This window comes from Aotus nancymaae, unplaced genomic scaffold (genome assembly GCF_030222135.1).
Source record: "Aotus nancymaae isolate 86718 unplaced genomic scaffold, 86718_ANA_hifiasm-v0.15.2.pri h1tg000030l, whole genome shotgun sequence".
Taxonomy (NCBI): Eukaryota; Metazoa; Chordata; class Mammalia; order Primates; family Aotidae; genus Aotus; species Aotus nancymaae.
Genome location: NW_026988443.1, coordinates 2,174,348 through 2,190,974, shown reverse-complemented (window position 1 = coordinate 2,190,974; position 16,627 = coordinate 2,174,348). Strand labels below are relative to the sequence as shown.

Sequence of the window (16,627 nt, the reverse complement as noted above, 5' to 3'; positions counted from 1 at the left end):
GGAGAGCCCAAAGGTAACTATCACTGACTTAACTTCTTTAATGGCTCATATCATACTTTTATATCCAAGAGAAATGTATTCATCTGTACTTCTTAAGCATTTTTAAAGATATCCATGCAAATGTCAGACTAAGAGAACAACTTCTCAGTATTGCCCTGGTGTAGACAAGTCATCCACCTCCAGATTAACTGCTACCTTCACTGAGAGGACAAAAAGACATATGGTCTGACTGTGGGAGCTTCTGCTCCAACAACCTCACTTAGGCCCATGTGGGAATTGCATCTGTCTCACATTCAGTTTTTGAAGAATTTCGTAAGTAGGTTTGTCTTCCCATTCACTAATGTTGACATCCAGCTGCTGTTCCAGTTCAGGAGCACTAGAGGTGCTGCTTTGACGTTTGACTTTTGAATGTTTGGGAGGTTCTAGTTCCTCAAAACTCTTAAATTCTGGAAGCCTAGAAATTAAAAGAAAATGTTTCCGATTTTTTGCTTTTCTAGTGTACTTTCAAGAAACCCAAAAATGAAATAACCCAAAGGGACTTACTCTTCTGTGTCACTGATTCGTAGGAAATCAAGTTGTTCTACTACAGCTCCAGATATTAGTGTCTGAAACGTGATCAAAAAAGGATTAGAAACTCTTAGATACATCAAGCCATACTCTTATGGCCTGTGCACATACCTTTCTGTAATTAAGTAATACTTCAAAAAAACTGCTTAAAAATACATACAGTTCTGAAGTAATTTCTTAAATGAGCATTCTAAAAATCACTCAGGTTTCCACACAGAAAAAAAACCCTAAAGTAGAATACACACCTCAAGTTACAAGTTTATGAGTCATCATAACTAGGTCAACATGAGATGAACTCTCTGTTCTTAGAATTGCAGGCATTTATTTTTAAGCTGGAATTAAAATAATTCAGTACTCATTAAAATGTCAAAAAGTAAAATTTCTAAATTAGAAAAAACATAAAATACTACAATTCCTTTGGGAAACGATGTGAAATTCAGCTTTGGATTCTGCTACTGTGATGTATTTTTGGGTCATCCATGGATAGGATACCGCCAAGTCTGCATTTTTTCAGGAACATGAAGGTACTGGTTAACCAGGCCAGTGCTTCTCTGCATTCTGGTATACGGCTACCCATATTTATTTGGCTATTTTATTTTCCATTAGTTTCTGATTATAGGTTGAACAAACTAAATGAGTCTGAACTTAAAACATTGTTCACGGTGAACAGTATGAACAGCCATAAATGAATGATAAACCTACAATGATTTTTAGCATTAAGTGTCAGTTCTAATTATCTGATGAATTATCAGAGAAAATTGAGAAATGTACTCATAGAAAGCAAGCTATAAATTATTACTTAAAAATAAGGCAATATTTATTACATACTTATGCAATATTTATAACATACTATTTCCTCTGTGTTTTCACTGTTCATCTGAAATGTGAAGAAACAGGACAAGAAAAACACGGTTGCTTTTGTTGGCTAACTAGCCAGAGTAGTAGTGCCTTCTTCTTAGGGGAAACTCATAAACAAAGTAGATCAACAAATGCCCATTTACAGATGGTAGGATGGACATATTAATAGCAATCATAATAAAGCTTCCTTGAGTCCGAGGGAGGAAGGCTGAATATGGAGTTGATCTGCACATTTTTACTAGCCTGGTTATAGTCAGGTCACTCTTGAACAGTAAGTTCCCTAAGAGCAGGGTCTGTGCCTAGGCAGAGGGGAGTGCCAAGCACAATAGAGGTGCTCTGAGTGGCATTTCCTCATATATAGGCTAGCATGTATATATTTTGCTCTTTAGTTAAATAATTTGTTAGACAAATATTTACTGAAGCCCTACTAGGTTCTATGTTAGGTACTGAGGATACAGCATGAACAAAATACGTAACATTCTTGCCTTCTTGAAACTGATCTTATAGATATGTGTAGGTGATAGACAATAAAAAAGCACGCACACACACACACACACATACACATGCACACACACACATGCACACACAGAGTCATGTATCACTTAATTACCAAGATACATTCTGAGAAATGTATTGTTAGGCAATCTCATTGTTGTGTGAACATCCATAGAGCATACTTACACAAACCTAGGTGGTATAGCCTACTAAGCACTAAGCTATATGGCATAACCTATTGCTTTTAGGCTACAAACATGTACTGAATACTGTAGGCAACTGTAACATGATGGTAAGTATTTGTGTATCTAAACATAGCAAAGGTACAGTAAAAATATAGTATTAAAATCTTATGAGACCTCCATTGTATATGTGGTCCATCATTGATTAAAACATCATTATGTGGCATATGACTCTGTGTGTATAATAATTATTAAAATATATACTATATATATGTATTTACTATGTCAGATGGTTTTAAGTGCAAAGTAGAAATAAGAAAGGTAGGGGATAGGAAGCACCAGGGCAGGGGAGTAGGATGAGGGTTGTTAGCCATTTCATATAGGTGATCGGAGTACAGGGTAATCAGAAACTGAAGAAAGGACTATAGTCAACGATACAGAGCTGAGGGAAGAGTGTACAGGGAGTGGCAAGTGCAAAGGTCCTGAGGCAGGAGCATGCTTAGTGTCTTTGAGAGCAGTAAGGAGGAAAGTGTGGTTGAAATAAGGGGCAGCTGGTAGGAGAGGAAATCAGAGATGTAGGTCCAGACCATGGAGAGCACATAGACCATTTGAAGAACTTTGGTTTCTACTTTGTGTGAGAGAGGAAGTCACTGGAGGCTTATGATATATGACATAATCTGACTATGAGGTAGAACATAAACAGGCTGTCTTATGTCTAGTTGGAATTTAGGAGATGACTGTGAAAACCTAGGTGAGAGATAATGGGAGCCTGGACCATGATGGTAGCACGGAAGGTGAAGGGAAGTGGTTAGATTCTGGATACAATCTGAGGATAGAGACAACAGGATTTAATAATAAATTATAACATAGGGTATGAGAGAAATAGAGTCAAGAATTACTTAATTCTTGAAGCTGATAGCTAATGCTAAAAACAGAAAAAAAAATGTAGTTAACAATTTCCATTTTATTAGCCTACTTACCCATATATTCTAATTCAGCCCATAAAATAAATGTTTACTCTGAGTTAATAGGCAAATGCTAAATTCCATTAATAATCTCTAGGGCTTTTGATTTAAAAAAATTCAGTTGGTTGCAGAATCTCATATATTAATATTGGAAAAAGGCATACTTAACAATAAATTTTCTAGGCATTAGTATTCTATTTCTGATGGTAATTAAATAAATTAATATTGTATGTGTCAAATGCAATATAACATTTAAAACACTCAATTATATTCCAACAGACCATCCTACCTAAGATTACATTCCTTCCCATCACTCTCCCAACCTACCTGTGTTTTCTGTTGGGCTTTCCCCACTAGAATTTAAGTCCCATGTGGTCAGAAACCTTACATATCATATTCACCACTATGTCCCCAGTGCTTACAGTTGGAATACAATAAATATTGGTTGAATCAACGAGCCAACATTTAAATATTTCCCACAGAGAACAGTAGTGAGTAGAAGTACTCTGGGGATGCAGAAATGAGTGAAACTTAGGCTGAAAAAGATTACAAACCACAGAGCGAAGCAGGCAGAAGAAACTAGCTACACATAAAATGAAAGAAGAGCTACAGCAAACATTCAAGCAAAATGTCATAGAAGCACAATGAAAGGGTAAATTAATTCCAGTCCTGGAGATTTCACCAAGGAGAAAACATTCACCTAAGCTGTAAAATTAAAGTATGACGTAGAAAGAAAAAAAGAAAAAGTCAACTCCAAAATACCACAATAGCATGAAGGGAAAAAACTCCAATTACATTCAGAGATTTGGAAGCTCAGTATATTTGGGGAATGGAAAGCACGGCTAGGAACAAACCGCATAGAGAGATGGGTAATGGGGCTAGGAGAGGAGGCTGGGATCCTAGTAATGAGAGAAACTGTGGATCAGGGAATAAGGAAATTTGAAAGGATCTGAAATAAAACCCAAGAGGAGCATGTAGACGCCATTTCCATTTATTACATTAATAAAAAAAAAAAAATGAAGGCTGGAGTGTGGGGGGAAGGAAGAACTGTTGTTTATGAGTATAGAGTTTGAGTTTTGCAAGAAGAAAAGAGTTCTAGAGACTGCATAACAATGAATATACTTATCACTAATAAACTGGAGACTTAAAAATGATTAAGATGGAAAATTTTATGTTATGTATGTTTTACCACAATTTTTAAAGAGACGGCAAAGTACATATTTAAATTCAGAAGATCTTCAAAAATACTGTTGACATTTTGGGTTATTAATGACTGCAAGTGTAAGAAAAGTTATATACTTAACATTTTGCTTTTGATAAAATATTTTTAACTTAAATAAAAGAAGGAAAAAGTAAAAACACAAATGGTGAACTTCCATTCACATTTTTAAAAAAATATAAAACTCTTTGAATCATGACAAAACTACTGACCTCTTTCTCCTATAATTTCTGAAACACAACTAAAAATGGGAAAATGAGATAGGTAGTGAAGCAGACATTAAACTCTGCTGCCAAAAAGAAAGCGATGAAAGTTCAGGTGCTTGAGTATAAAAAGGAGTGAACTAGGAATGGGAAGCTGTGCACGCATCTCTAATTTCTTAAGCATATTGATTTATTCAAAAGTCTGTGTCTGATAACTCTAATATCTAAAGCAATGTAGGTCTACTTCTATTGTCTGTGTTTCCTCATGGCTCTCTGTTGTTTGATCACTCCTAGTAAGGCTTTTGAATGATAGATAGACATTGTACATAAATTGTGGAAATACTTTGAGGTTCTGGATAATGTTATCTACTACTCTTTGTGAGAAATGAACTATTTCTGATTCCCTTTTATTCAAAGGTATAGCTTTTCAAGAGGGTCATCTGAAAGTCTGGAGTATTTATCAAAATTCCTCTTCCCTAGTGGGCCCTGAACTCTAATTTTTCTCCCTTAACCATATAAAATTGCCAAAAGCTCTACTCCACTTAAATGACCATGATTATAATGAACCAGTATACTAATTTAGGAGGTACTCACATTTTTTAATAGTCTTTTCTTCCAAGAATATGGTATAGCCAATTATTTATTCAAATCTTATATTGCTCATCAAAATTATCTAGGTCTTTTTTTTTTCATGTAGGTCCACATATTTCTTAAAAGGAATAGAAAAATGCCTAAGTAGATCCTGGAATGGGAGGGACATTTAAATATGAAATCAAAAGTAGATTTCTGGTTAATATGACCAAGATGTATCTTTAACTCCTGTTTTTCCTAAAATCCCTAAAACGATAGTGGAAAAAAAAAGGTTTAAGGTATAAACCTACTAAGGTATAAATCTATTAGGACAAAGAGAACAGGAAAGAGCCTCAGGACCCTGAGACTCAGACACTGAGGGGATTCACAGGCACTCCACATAGGAAGACTGAGTTCCTTTCCATTCACTAAACACTTAGGAGTTTACTATCTGCTTCCAGCTCTCTGATTTTTGAGAAACCAAAGGCTTTTTCTCTGGTTAAAAACACTGTACTCAAGAGAGTAAGGCACAGTAGAGAGCAGCAGCTACAAGGATTAAACAGTGGATTTGGTTGGAGGCTACATACTTCACAGTGGGATCCCTCGTTCCCTTCCTCCACCCTGCTCTCAGGACAGGGAAACAAAGTGTATGTCCTTTGGCCATGAGGTTAGATATTTACTTTCGGGGTAGACTGAAAAGTCTTAGAGAAAAGAATTCCAGATATTGCATCTGAGGCTTTCTACAACAAAAAGGAGCTTTTGCCATCAGATCACCTTAAGTGAATTCATCGAGAATCTTTCTCCTACACAGTCAACAAACATAAAAAAAAAAAAAAAGCTCAATATCTCTAAACATCAGAGAAATGGAAATCAAAGCCACAATGAGGTTGGGCACAGTGGCTTATGCCTGTAATCCTAGCACACCGGGAGGCAGAGGCAGGAGGATCACTTGAGCCCAGGAGTTTGAGACCAGTCTGGGCAACATAGCAAGACCCCGTCTCTACAAAAAAATAAAAAATTAGTTGGGCATGGTGGCATGTACCTGTAGTCTCAGCTACTTGGGAAGGTGAGGTGGGAGGATCCCTTGAACCTGGGTGGTTGAGGGAGAAGTGAGCTGTGCGCTCCACTGCAGTCCAGTCTTAGAGGACAGAGTGAGACCCTGTCTCTCAAACAAACGAACAAAAGAAACAAACAAAAAAAGCAATGTACGAGATACCATCTCACACCAATCAGAATGGCTAGTATTAAAAAGTCAAAAAACAATAGATGCTGGTGAGTCTGTAGAGAAAAAGGAATGCTTATACACTGTTGGTAGGAATGTAAATTAGTTTAGCCACTGAAGAAAACAGTTTGGAGATTTCTCAGAGAACTTAAAACAGAACTACCATTCAACCCAGCAATCCCATTACCAGATACGTATCAAAAAAAAAAAAAAAATCTACTAGAAGCGGGAGGGAGGAAGGAAGGAGGGCAAGAATTGAAAAACTATTGGGGACTATGCTTAGAACCTGGATGATGGGACCATTCACACCCCAAACCTCAGCATCATGCAATTTACCTAAATATATGTATCTCCTTGAATTAAAAATAAAAGTTGAAATAGTAAGAAAAAAAGAATCTTGATGACCCAAGCATAGAGCTTCCTATAAACTTTTTTACTCCTTCACTCTTCAAAATGAATAAACAGCTAAAGAATACCAAACATCTGACAAATGCCTCCAACATGAAAGACTGAGGGGAAAAAACCCGAAAGAGATAATGCAGAGCAAAGGAAAATTAAAACAAACAACAAACAAACAAAAAAACCATAATCTCTAGTTTATAATCCTCAGAAAAGTAAGAGAAAATGTGACATCCATGAAACATCCATAGGACAGGATACTATGAAAAATGAAAATTTAAAACATGATAGCCAACACGCAAAACTCAACAGAAGAATTGCAAAATAAAAATCAAAGAAATTGTCCCAGGAGGCATTACAGAAAGACAAAGCAACAGAAAATAAAGAAAAAAAGATAAATGCTTAGGTAAAAATCAACCAAGTATGCAAAATACAATCACCAGTGAATGAGTATGTAAACATGCCATTTATAACACTACCTAAGTCTTTCTTTATAAACTTTCCTCTTTCTTATTCAATATTGAGCACCAACTATGTGAAAGACCCCATGGAATAACCATAATTATCTTATAGGTGTAAAGTATAGAAGTCTCTTTAATAGACCGCAATCTTAGTAGTTTAAGTTAAAGGTCTCGAAAGCATAGTGAAGAACAGAAGTGTATTTGTGGTCCAGATGATTTTGCAGAGCTGCCCTTAAAGTCCGATGAGACCTCAAAGCCCAGTGACCTGGAAAGAAGGAAGGATATTCCAGGCAGAGAAAATGGTATGAGCAGAGGGACAGATCCCACAAAATTCAAAACACAGTAACTAACTTGTATTGGCTGAAGTACAAAGGTGTTTAGTAGAAGAGAACTGGCGATAGAGAAGCTGTTAGGACCAGCAGTGAACCAAAGAGTATTTCTGTAATTTAGGAGCTGTGAAGATAATGCTGTGAAGTTCTGAATGGAACAAGGGTTATTCCCAGGTTGGATGTTACTGTAGAGCAGGGAAAAGAGCACTGGACCAACAGTCGGCCGACTTGCCCCTAAAAGCCCAAGGTTATAAGGCAGGTCACTTCACCACAATGGACCTAGCTTTTAGAGATGAGCTATTGAAATCTAAAATTCTGCACAGGAAATTGCTGCAAGTGTTCAAGCATCTGACTTGGTGGGGTCAGATAAACTGGAAAAGTAACCATAGGAATAGGAAGATAGGTAGAGAATAAAATCTTAAGAAAAAAACCTTAAATAGAACATATATTAAGGAATATAGCTGTATTGTACATTAAATGTCCAGAAAATAGAAGCATACTGAAAATCAGAAGGCTACCTGTAGACGATCAACATGAACCTTGACTCCTCCAATTATTCCTTTTTTAAGGGCTGCCAGCATATCTAATATGGGGTTGAATCGGCTACCTCTAAAAAATATAAATAAACAAAATGTACAGATTAACAAAAGAATGTTAAATTAATAATCTAATACTAAGTGTCCCTTACATATAGAAAGTATTCTACCACATAATAAGAAGTACACAAAAAAAATCCAAGGATACCTTTCTTCCAAAGGGCTCACTGTGTTCATGGCAGTGAGACATAGACACCTTACTGCTTTTATCAACCTACCTTATATTGTCTTCTCGGATGAGAACAAGGAAAAGTGGACGTCCATGCATTTTCCAATATTGTTTAATGAACTGCAGTGCATTCTGTCAAAACAGAATGAGGTAGGATGTAATGGCACAGTATCTAAGATGAACAGGATGCTTAACTATGAGTGCCAAAGAGCCAACAAAATTCTTATGTAGCAAGACAGTTCACAATCCAACCCTGAATAATTTAGACTACTTAGGGGTAGAAGTGCTCTTAGCAGGTTCTCTGGGTACATCCAAGTTATGCTGAACACCACTTTGAGTTCAATGATTTCAAACTTTGTTCTTAAAAGTAACCACACTACATTGGTTTTAATGGGTTTTTTCCCTCTTTTTTAAAAAAGTTTTAATCTATTTATTTGTTTGTTTTTTTAGAGACTGCCAAGGCTGGGCTAGAACTCCTGGGTTTAAATGATCCTCCTGCATCAGCCTCCCAAAGCGCTGGGATCACAGGTATGAGCCAATGCACCTGGCCTCCTTTCTTTTTAAAGCCTAAAAAATACAGTTTAAGAATGGCCTCAGGGAGAACAATCGTGCCAGCCATCCAGAAGATTAACTCACTTCATATTACTGGGGATTTATATTATAGCAGGTAGAGGAGACTGGACTGAATCTATACAGACCATTAGCAATGTAGGAGTTCTTTATTTGACCAAATATCTATCTATCTATCTGTCAATCAATCAATCATCTCAAATCATTATCATCATCATCATCATCATCACATCAAAGACTTACATAATATGCCATATGCCAGGAACTATTCTTAGTACTTTACATATATTAACTCATTTAATTCTCAGAACAGCCCTTAATTATTATTCAGTTTTACAGATGAGAAAACAGAGTCACAGAGGAGTTAAGTAACTTGCCCAAGAACACATAGCTGGCAAGTGGCAGAGCCAAGATTTTAACAAATACAGTCTGGCTCCAAGTTTCATGCTCTGAATCATGATTCTAACCTTCTCTGCTCTGCAAGTAGAAAAGGGAGGGGCAATTTTAACTCATGGAGTTATGAGTTAGTTGAAGTTCTACTGGATATTTTTCATAAATAAAATTATTTTGCTAATTCACCTGTTGTTCAAAAAGAGATAAACTGCCACATAAACATATTTTTCAAAATAGGTCCCCCTGTTTTTCTGAATTGTATCTTTTCATTTTATTTGTATAAAGGCACAATGAGCAGTCACGCGACTGTATATAAGACAGAGGTCATCTATTATGCTGGTCATAATAGATGCTAGGTCATAATAGGTCATCACCAATGCTGCAAGTAATTTACACTTCTCCAAAACCACACAGCTGGTTTTGCTGTCATACTTTACACTGTGTTAACCTAGTGTCACAGATACCGAGGCGTATTCAATATAGTAATGTGATAAAATCAGTGGAAACAAAGTCATTCCATTTTTTAAGAAAGGTGTTCTGAAGCTACCTTTATGTCATCTATCAGCAGCAAAACATCTTGAGACATGTAGAAATCACTTAGGTCGAAGATAATCGGGTAACAAACCACAGTCTTTCCTAGAATGCGATAAATCTGTAAGGGAAAAAGTTTTCAAACAAATTAACTAAAAAACATACCAAAGGCAAAGATGCAATACTGTAACTCCCAATAGAAATCAAACCTGATGTTTAATTCTGAATAAGCACAAAAATTAATAGCTTGTGAAATTCACATAATAAAAATTTTAGTTTCTTGATTGAAGCAGTATACTAATAAAGTAGTCTACCTCTAATATGATGAAAAAAGTCCATGTTTGAGTAAATATTGTTATAATTAGGTATTTTACAAAGCTTAGAAATAATATATTTGGCAGTGAAGCACTCCTTTATTTCTATAAGACTTCCATCATATGATGCAAAGTAAGATTTACTTGCAGAAAATAATACTTCAGATAAGTAGTGTGAGTACATAATGAAAATGAAAAAGGATGCATAGCAGGTCAAACACCATTTCAGCATGTGGTATTAGAATCCCAAAGCTTCTTTTTGAGGACATTTCATGAGCACCTTTGATGTACCGAGGCAGCCAATGGGCCTATCTGGCCTTCCGGAGAGTCCTAACTTTTCATTGATACCCAGGTAGAAATAAGCCTGTAAGACACAAGGTTACAAATTAGAGTCAGAAAAGTTTGTAAATTAGAGTCAGGTAAGAGTCCATGTCACTTTCTTCCCCTGAGTATTGTTGCCCTGTTGGTTTCTAATCTTTCTAGAGAAAAAGAAGCTAGGGAACCCTAATCCAAAAACTTGTAGTTAGACAAGCTAGCCAAAGATGTCAACCTAGATTTTGGATAACTGAGAGATTTGAAAGCAAAAGTTTTGCAGATCTACTTAACAACATTCTTAAATTTGATATTGTTCTTACACTATCATAAATGTACAACTTGCATGTCTCTGACTCACAAAAGAACACAAAGAGGTTAATGCTTCCTGTATCATTAAAAAAATCTAGCTGTTTAACATTTTAAAAACTAGGGCCATAATCTCCTACTAAATTTCCACCTTCAAATATTTCCCACCTAAATGAAAATGTCTTCATTGATTTTTTCTGCTTATATTAATTTTATGAAAAATTAAAACGATATACTCAAAGTGAATGTACCTGTTTTATTTCCACAATCCCTTTTGCAACAACTATTTCTCTGGTGTATGCTGAAAGGGGTAGTTTGTTGTGGATCCCTAAGAGGCACCAAGAGTGTAGACAGGGTTAAAGACTCTTAAAAGTATATCGATAAATATATGCTCATATTATACACATGTCAATATGTGTCTATATTTATAGAAATGGGTTCATATGACATATATTCTGTGTCCCATTTTTTAAACTTAATATTGTGGTATTCAAGATGTTAAAATGAGTCTATGCATTTTTCTGTATATTTCAATGTTGAAATGATTGAAGATATATTAAAACTGAGGGGGAAAAGTCTGCAGAGGTATTAGAAAACAGGGAAGGATGCCAGAGTGAAGCAGAAACTTCTAGAATTTCTACAAGGTTAAAAACAGTCTTAGAATGAATTAGGAGTTAATGTCAGAGCTGAGCACTTAATCTAATCAATAAGCCCCTTGACCCTTTTTAACTCCTATCTCCTGTTAAAGGTAGCTCCCAATTTTTTGTTATTTTAAAAATAATTCAATAAACATCCTTGAATAGTGTGTTATTATATCTGCATGATAATTTCCTAGACTTGCTGGATCAAGGAGAATACATCCTCTTTGAAATATAATGTGAGGTTGGTCACCCTCTAGAAATAATGTACCAAGTTACATTGGTATTAACTGTTTACAGGCCTTGCCACCTTCTTGGGTCAAAATAATACTTCGTTTTAAACTACTGTATTCAAATATTTTGTGGCTCAGCATTTTCTGATATAGTTAATGACTATTTATTTGTAGGTTATATAAATTTTTTCATTTGTTTCCTTTTCTATGTGGAATTTAGCATACTTTTTTATTTTAATAAATCCTGGTATATTAAGAATATTGCCTCTTAAATCAAATACTTTGCCTAGTTTGCTCCTCTTCAGTGTTAAGAAATGTAAGAATGACTGCATAGTAGGTGGAATCTCATTTCAACATGTAGTATTTCAATATAAACATTTTTCCACTAGGAAATTTCACGAGCACCTCTGATATGCCAGGCTGTTTGCTATATTTAGTTACACAGTATTTGTCAATCATTTCCTCAATGGCTTTTCGGCACTGGTATCATTCTAAAAATGGACTTCCCTTCCCAACAGCTAAAAAATATTTTCCTATTTTTTCTTCTAGTGCTTTTATATTTAAATAATTTTAAGTTTTAATTTTTGATCTGTCTGCAATTTATTTTTACATTTAACGAGAGAAATAAATCTAACCTATATATTCCTAAATGGAAAATCAAACCAACTATCTCTATACAATCTATAGATTGTGATACAGATTTCAAATAACAACTTCATTGTATACAAAATTAGTGGTGTTGCCAGAGCTCTCTGTTCACTGCCATAGTGCACACATCTATGTGAGAGTTGGTTCTGTATCTCTTTCTCCTTTTGAATTGTACATTCCTGTAGAAGAGCAGCCCAAGTTGGCCCTGTGCCTAGCATGTAGCTGGTGCTTAGGAAATACTTGATAGATGAATGAGGGAGCAACTGAATGTTCTCCTGAACCACATGTGCTGTGAATATTGATTCTGGAATAGCAGTGGTTTTAGACAAAGTCAACTGGCCAGAAACAGTGCTTTATAAGCATTATGTTGCGTAGCTGCACTGAAACCGTAGCACATAACACTAGATGCAGCCCCCTTTCCCTTACATATTAATAGTTCCAAATTTTCAGAAATAAATGAATAGTAAAATGTGTTGATCTAGGTGGGATTCCTTTAAATACTACTCTTTATTACAGTACAAGGATCTGTAACAATTTATTTAGTGATCCTACATTCCAGGGTGAATATAACACTGCCCCCATGTTGTGCACATTCATACCATTTAATGCACCGAAAGACACAGTAGTGACCAAACTACCCAGAAATACAGAAGTACTTCCTACTAGGTCTGTACCGTAGAGCAGAATTCTGTATTCAGACCCCCATGAAGCAAATCACACTATAGTCTTCACATCATGAATATTAACCACATGCTGCATAAAAGCCCTGCTCTCAGCTGTCTGCCCTCACATGCTCTTCGGTGGGCTGAGGGAGGGAGCGGCTTCTCAGAAGAAAGGGATCAATCGCTGGCATAAGAATATGTGCATCGGCTAAGATTTGAGGGAACACCTTTACTTTTAAAAGGCAGACTTATAAGGACTGGAATACTGGGCAATATATCTTAGAGGATGAATTCCAAAGAGTAGCTACTTAGGAACACACAGGCTGCAGCTGCAACCGAAAAACAATCTTCCATCTCAACACATGCACAGGAAGGTTGGCTCTTGCTCACAAGTTTGTCTTTTTAGCCACACTACGCCAAAATTGTAAGTCATTTGTCAACAACATCTTTAAAACAACAAGATATAAAATAAGCCAGGAACTGGGGTCTTTAGTTGCTCTATAACAGAATGCCTTCTACTGCCTCTGATTCCACAAGCACTTTGTATGAACATCTATTATAACAGTTATCAAAGTGAACCGTAATTAACTGTTTTTTAATTCCTGTCAAACCAGTAAACTCAGGGGTCACTGAGAACAGGGACAAAGTCATTTCATCTAAGTGTTTTACACAGTGCTCTGCATATAGCATGTGTTTGCTGCTGAATGAATGAATACCACATTCAAGTCATTTGCTCACCATGCTAGCCTTTTAAATCTTGACTGCATGTTGTCTGGTAGGATATGAACTCACCTACTATTAAAATAAGTTGCTAATTATTAATTACACTAAAAAAACAGATTCGGGTTAATTTGTTTTAAGAGTATGTTTATCAAAGAATAAGCTTTGTTGGTGTTCTCTAGAGCTTTCAGTGGGAGAATATAGAAGTGTATTAGCAGCGACAGCCTGCCACTGAATACTAACAGCACGGCGTGAGAGCCTTAGATTTTGGCATCCTTTTCTCTCCTTCCACGTTGCCTTCTTTCCTTGCCTTGGACCATCATTTCCATCTGGGCATGAGTTTAAACTGTTACCTACTCTAGGGATCCTTGTATTTTCAGCTAGAGATCTAGGGATCTCTTGGCGGGGTAGTGGTGGTTAAATTTATTAAAGAAGGTGGAAGGACTCTCCAAGAGCTGGTGCTCTTGGTGACCTGACACCCAGGTTGTGGTTTTTGTTGCCTAATGTCAAGAACTAGCCGCGATACTCAGCAACAAAGTCCTGCATTTCCCCATGTAACATGTATCTCTCTTCTCTAAGCCTTCATTCTTCTGTTATAGCATCAAGACTTTGACTACAACCATTTACATTAACCTAATAAACTTAATCATGTCCACTTGAGATATACTGTTAGACTTCTACCAGACACTAAACAGTTTGTTCTTATATTGTTTTTAACAAATACTAAATAAAAATGGCAGTTTATAAATAAGTAGTGGGTGGGAGTCAACAATGTCCTGTCTCTAATGATATAAATAAGTAGTGGGTGGGAGTCAACAATGTCCTGTTTCTAATGAGCAAGAATATTCACAAGCATAGGCAATAATGGATCCATCTGCAGAGCAAGTGCATGCAAAAGGCCTCAAATGTTACCTTTTAATTCCAACCCAAATAGGTATGGAACTACATCAATGAAATACAGATGTTACTTTTACTTTATAACTGCTTTGAGATCCAGCAAACTAAAGGGGTAGCAATTACTTCAGACACCATATTTGGCAAGTAAGGCAAGAGAAAAAAAGGAAAGTAGTGATATCAAAAATATTTAGGTATGAGAAGGTGTTTTTATTTTCGACAAAGCTTTGTATACCTAAATATTTTGTGATAATCAAAGAGGAAAAAAATCAAAGATAAAAAGAGGAAAAAAGTCAAATCAAAATGTAAGAATAATTTTATACATATTAAAATTAAGACTAACTTGTGCTTTAACTGCTCAGCCTAAGTTAGCAATAGAGTTCAGAAAGAAGTAGAAATCAATAAGACCTATAAACATAATATACACAGACACACACACAGAGTGCAAATTGTTTTTAGTAACAGTGTCCATTTAAAGTGGGCTTCTCAATTTCATTAGAAGCTTTCGGATTACTGGTCATATCTCAGAGTTAGATTTTAACTGCGTGACTTGTCTGTAAACTAAGTACGACCATAAGGCTCTAGTACCTCTACAAGGCAAGAAAAGAAAGGCAGAACCACTTACTTTCACAAGCTCCTGCTGAGGCCATATCTGAATGGGTTCTACTTGTTGAGGAGTTTGAGTTTGAATACCATATGTGTTCAGAAAAACTTGAAGTCTAAAGAGCATAGGGAAAAAAAGAGAGATGTTTTTAGACAATGCATTTACAGTTTAGGAAGCAGTGAAGGAGGAGGATAAAAGGGAGCATGTTAACTTGGAGGACATTATTAATTTATTAGTATTAGCAATTTGCCATCTGCACTAGACTTCAGAGGCTCTTATGGATTCTCCATGAAGCATCATTTGGAAACATTAGGGGCTGGCAGGGAGAGTAAGCACTGATTTTGGTAATCCCCATGTGTTTGCATGAATTTCTCAAAACTATAACCCAGGTAACATGGCACGGGTCAAAGTCTTTACTATTTACCTCAATTAAAACAATATTATTTTTAAACATGAAAAGAATGACATGCTGGCCATTTAAAGTGGCGTTAATGATATCCTTGAAACCCTGTAAAGGAGTTTCTGAAGTTAATCTCTTCTACCATACTCGATATTGTAAGCATAAAGCAACATTTCCCCTCCCCTCTCCTCCCCTCCCCCCCCCACACACAAAAACCCTACCATCCATTTGGATTTCATACCTTTGGCTTTCTGCTATAAGTGCCACATGAACTACCAAATCATTTTCCAGTGGGCCCTGTAATGCAGAGTAAGGGAGGGGGAAACATTTTAAAAGATCCGGTCATCATCAGCTACAATGAGAATCCAGGACAATATTAACCATCTCTAAGCAGTTCATTAAAATGATGGACATCAGCTGGCTCTCAGCGGCCACCTCTCTTTCCTTGCTCGCTACTGCCTACTAATCAATTTGATTGTGTAGACAGAGTAATAGAACACCAAGGAATGGAAAGCCATAAACCTCACCACTATCACAGGGGCTAGCCTGTCAGGGCTATTTTGAATGATGCACAAGAGTAGTTTGGGGACTGAGAGTCATTTTCCATCATTTAATTCTAAAGGAAAGAGGAGGAACTAAAAATAAAAACCCAATTTATGTATTCTCTGTAATAAAATTATTCATTTGACATCTTAACCACATATAAGGTTATTCCCTTTCTTGTTACCCGATTTTCCTTTGGCACCTTACACATCAAAAGAGCTTTATTCTAATATGTGATTCCTATAATAGAGCATGAACTACCCAGTTGACTATATAATTAACATTATGTTCATTAAATACAAGCTGTTGGACTTAATAGTTCTAATCAAAGATAGTGTTAGATATTTGCTAATCATTTTTTGTGTGATAAAGATTCACTATAACATGTATTATACATTGTTAAATTGAACTCAATTTTGAACCTGCATGTAATTAACAGAGAACATTAAGAAACACCAATGAATTACAGTATTAGGGAGCTCTGAAAATACTGATCAGACATAACTCTTTTATAGTAATGAATCCAACATTCCAAATAATATGCTGTAAAACATTTGATTTATCATTAATCAGTTCCTCTCTATGGTATTCAATATGCCACTGAAATTTATGTATGATGGA

General features: G+C 36.0%; 1 protein-coding gene across 4 annotated transcripts in view; it reads right to left on the bottom strand.

Annotated features, from left to right (window-relative positions):
- PHKB (phosphorylase kinase regulatory subunit beta) overlaps nucleotides 1-16,627 on the bottom strand; it is a 250,538-nt gene that overhangs the window by 49,387 nt on the left and 184,524 nt on the right. For all 4 annotated transcript variants that reach the window (XM_064382997.1, XM_064382996.1, XM_064382998.1 and 1 more), the window contains 8 exons: nucleotides 15,705-15,760; nucleotides 15,085-15,178; nucleotides 10,324-10,407; nucleotides 9,746-9,850; nucleotides 8,285-8,367; nucleotides 7,989-8,079; nucleotides 544-605; nucleotides 292-454 (listed from right to left, as the gene is read on the bottom strand). In XM_064382997.1, coding sequence (XP_064239067.1) covers nucleotides 292-454; nucleotides 544-605; nucleotides 7,989-8,079; nucleotides 8,285-8,367; nucleotides 9,746-9,850; nucleotides 10,324-10,407; nucleotides 15,085-15,178; nucleotides 15,705-15,760 — 738 coding nt within the window. The remainder of the gene's footprint in view (nucleotides 1-291; nucleotides 455-543; nucleotides 606-7,988; nucleotides 8,080-8,284; nucleotides 8,368-9,745; nucleotides 9,851-10,323; nucleotides 10,408-15,084; nucleotides 15,179-15,704; nucleotides 15,761-16,627) is intronic.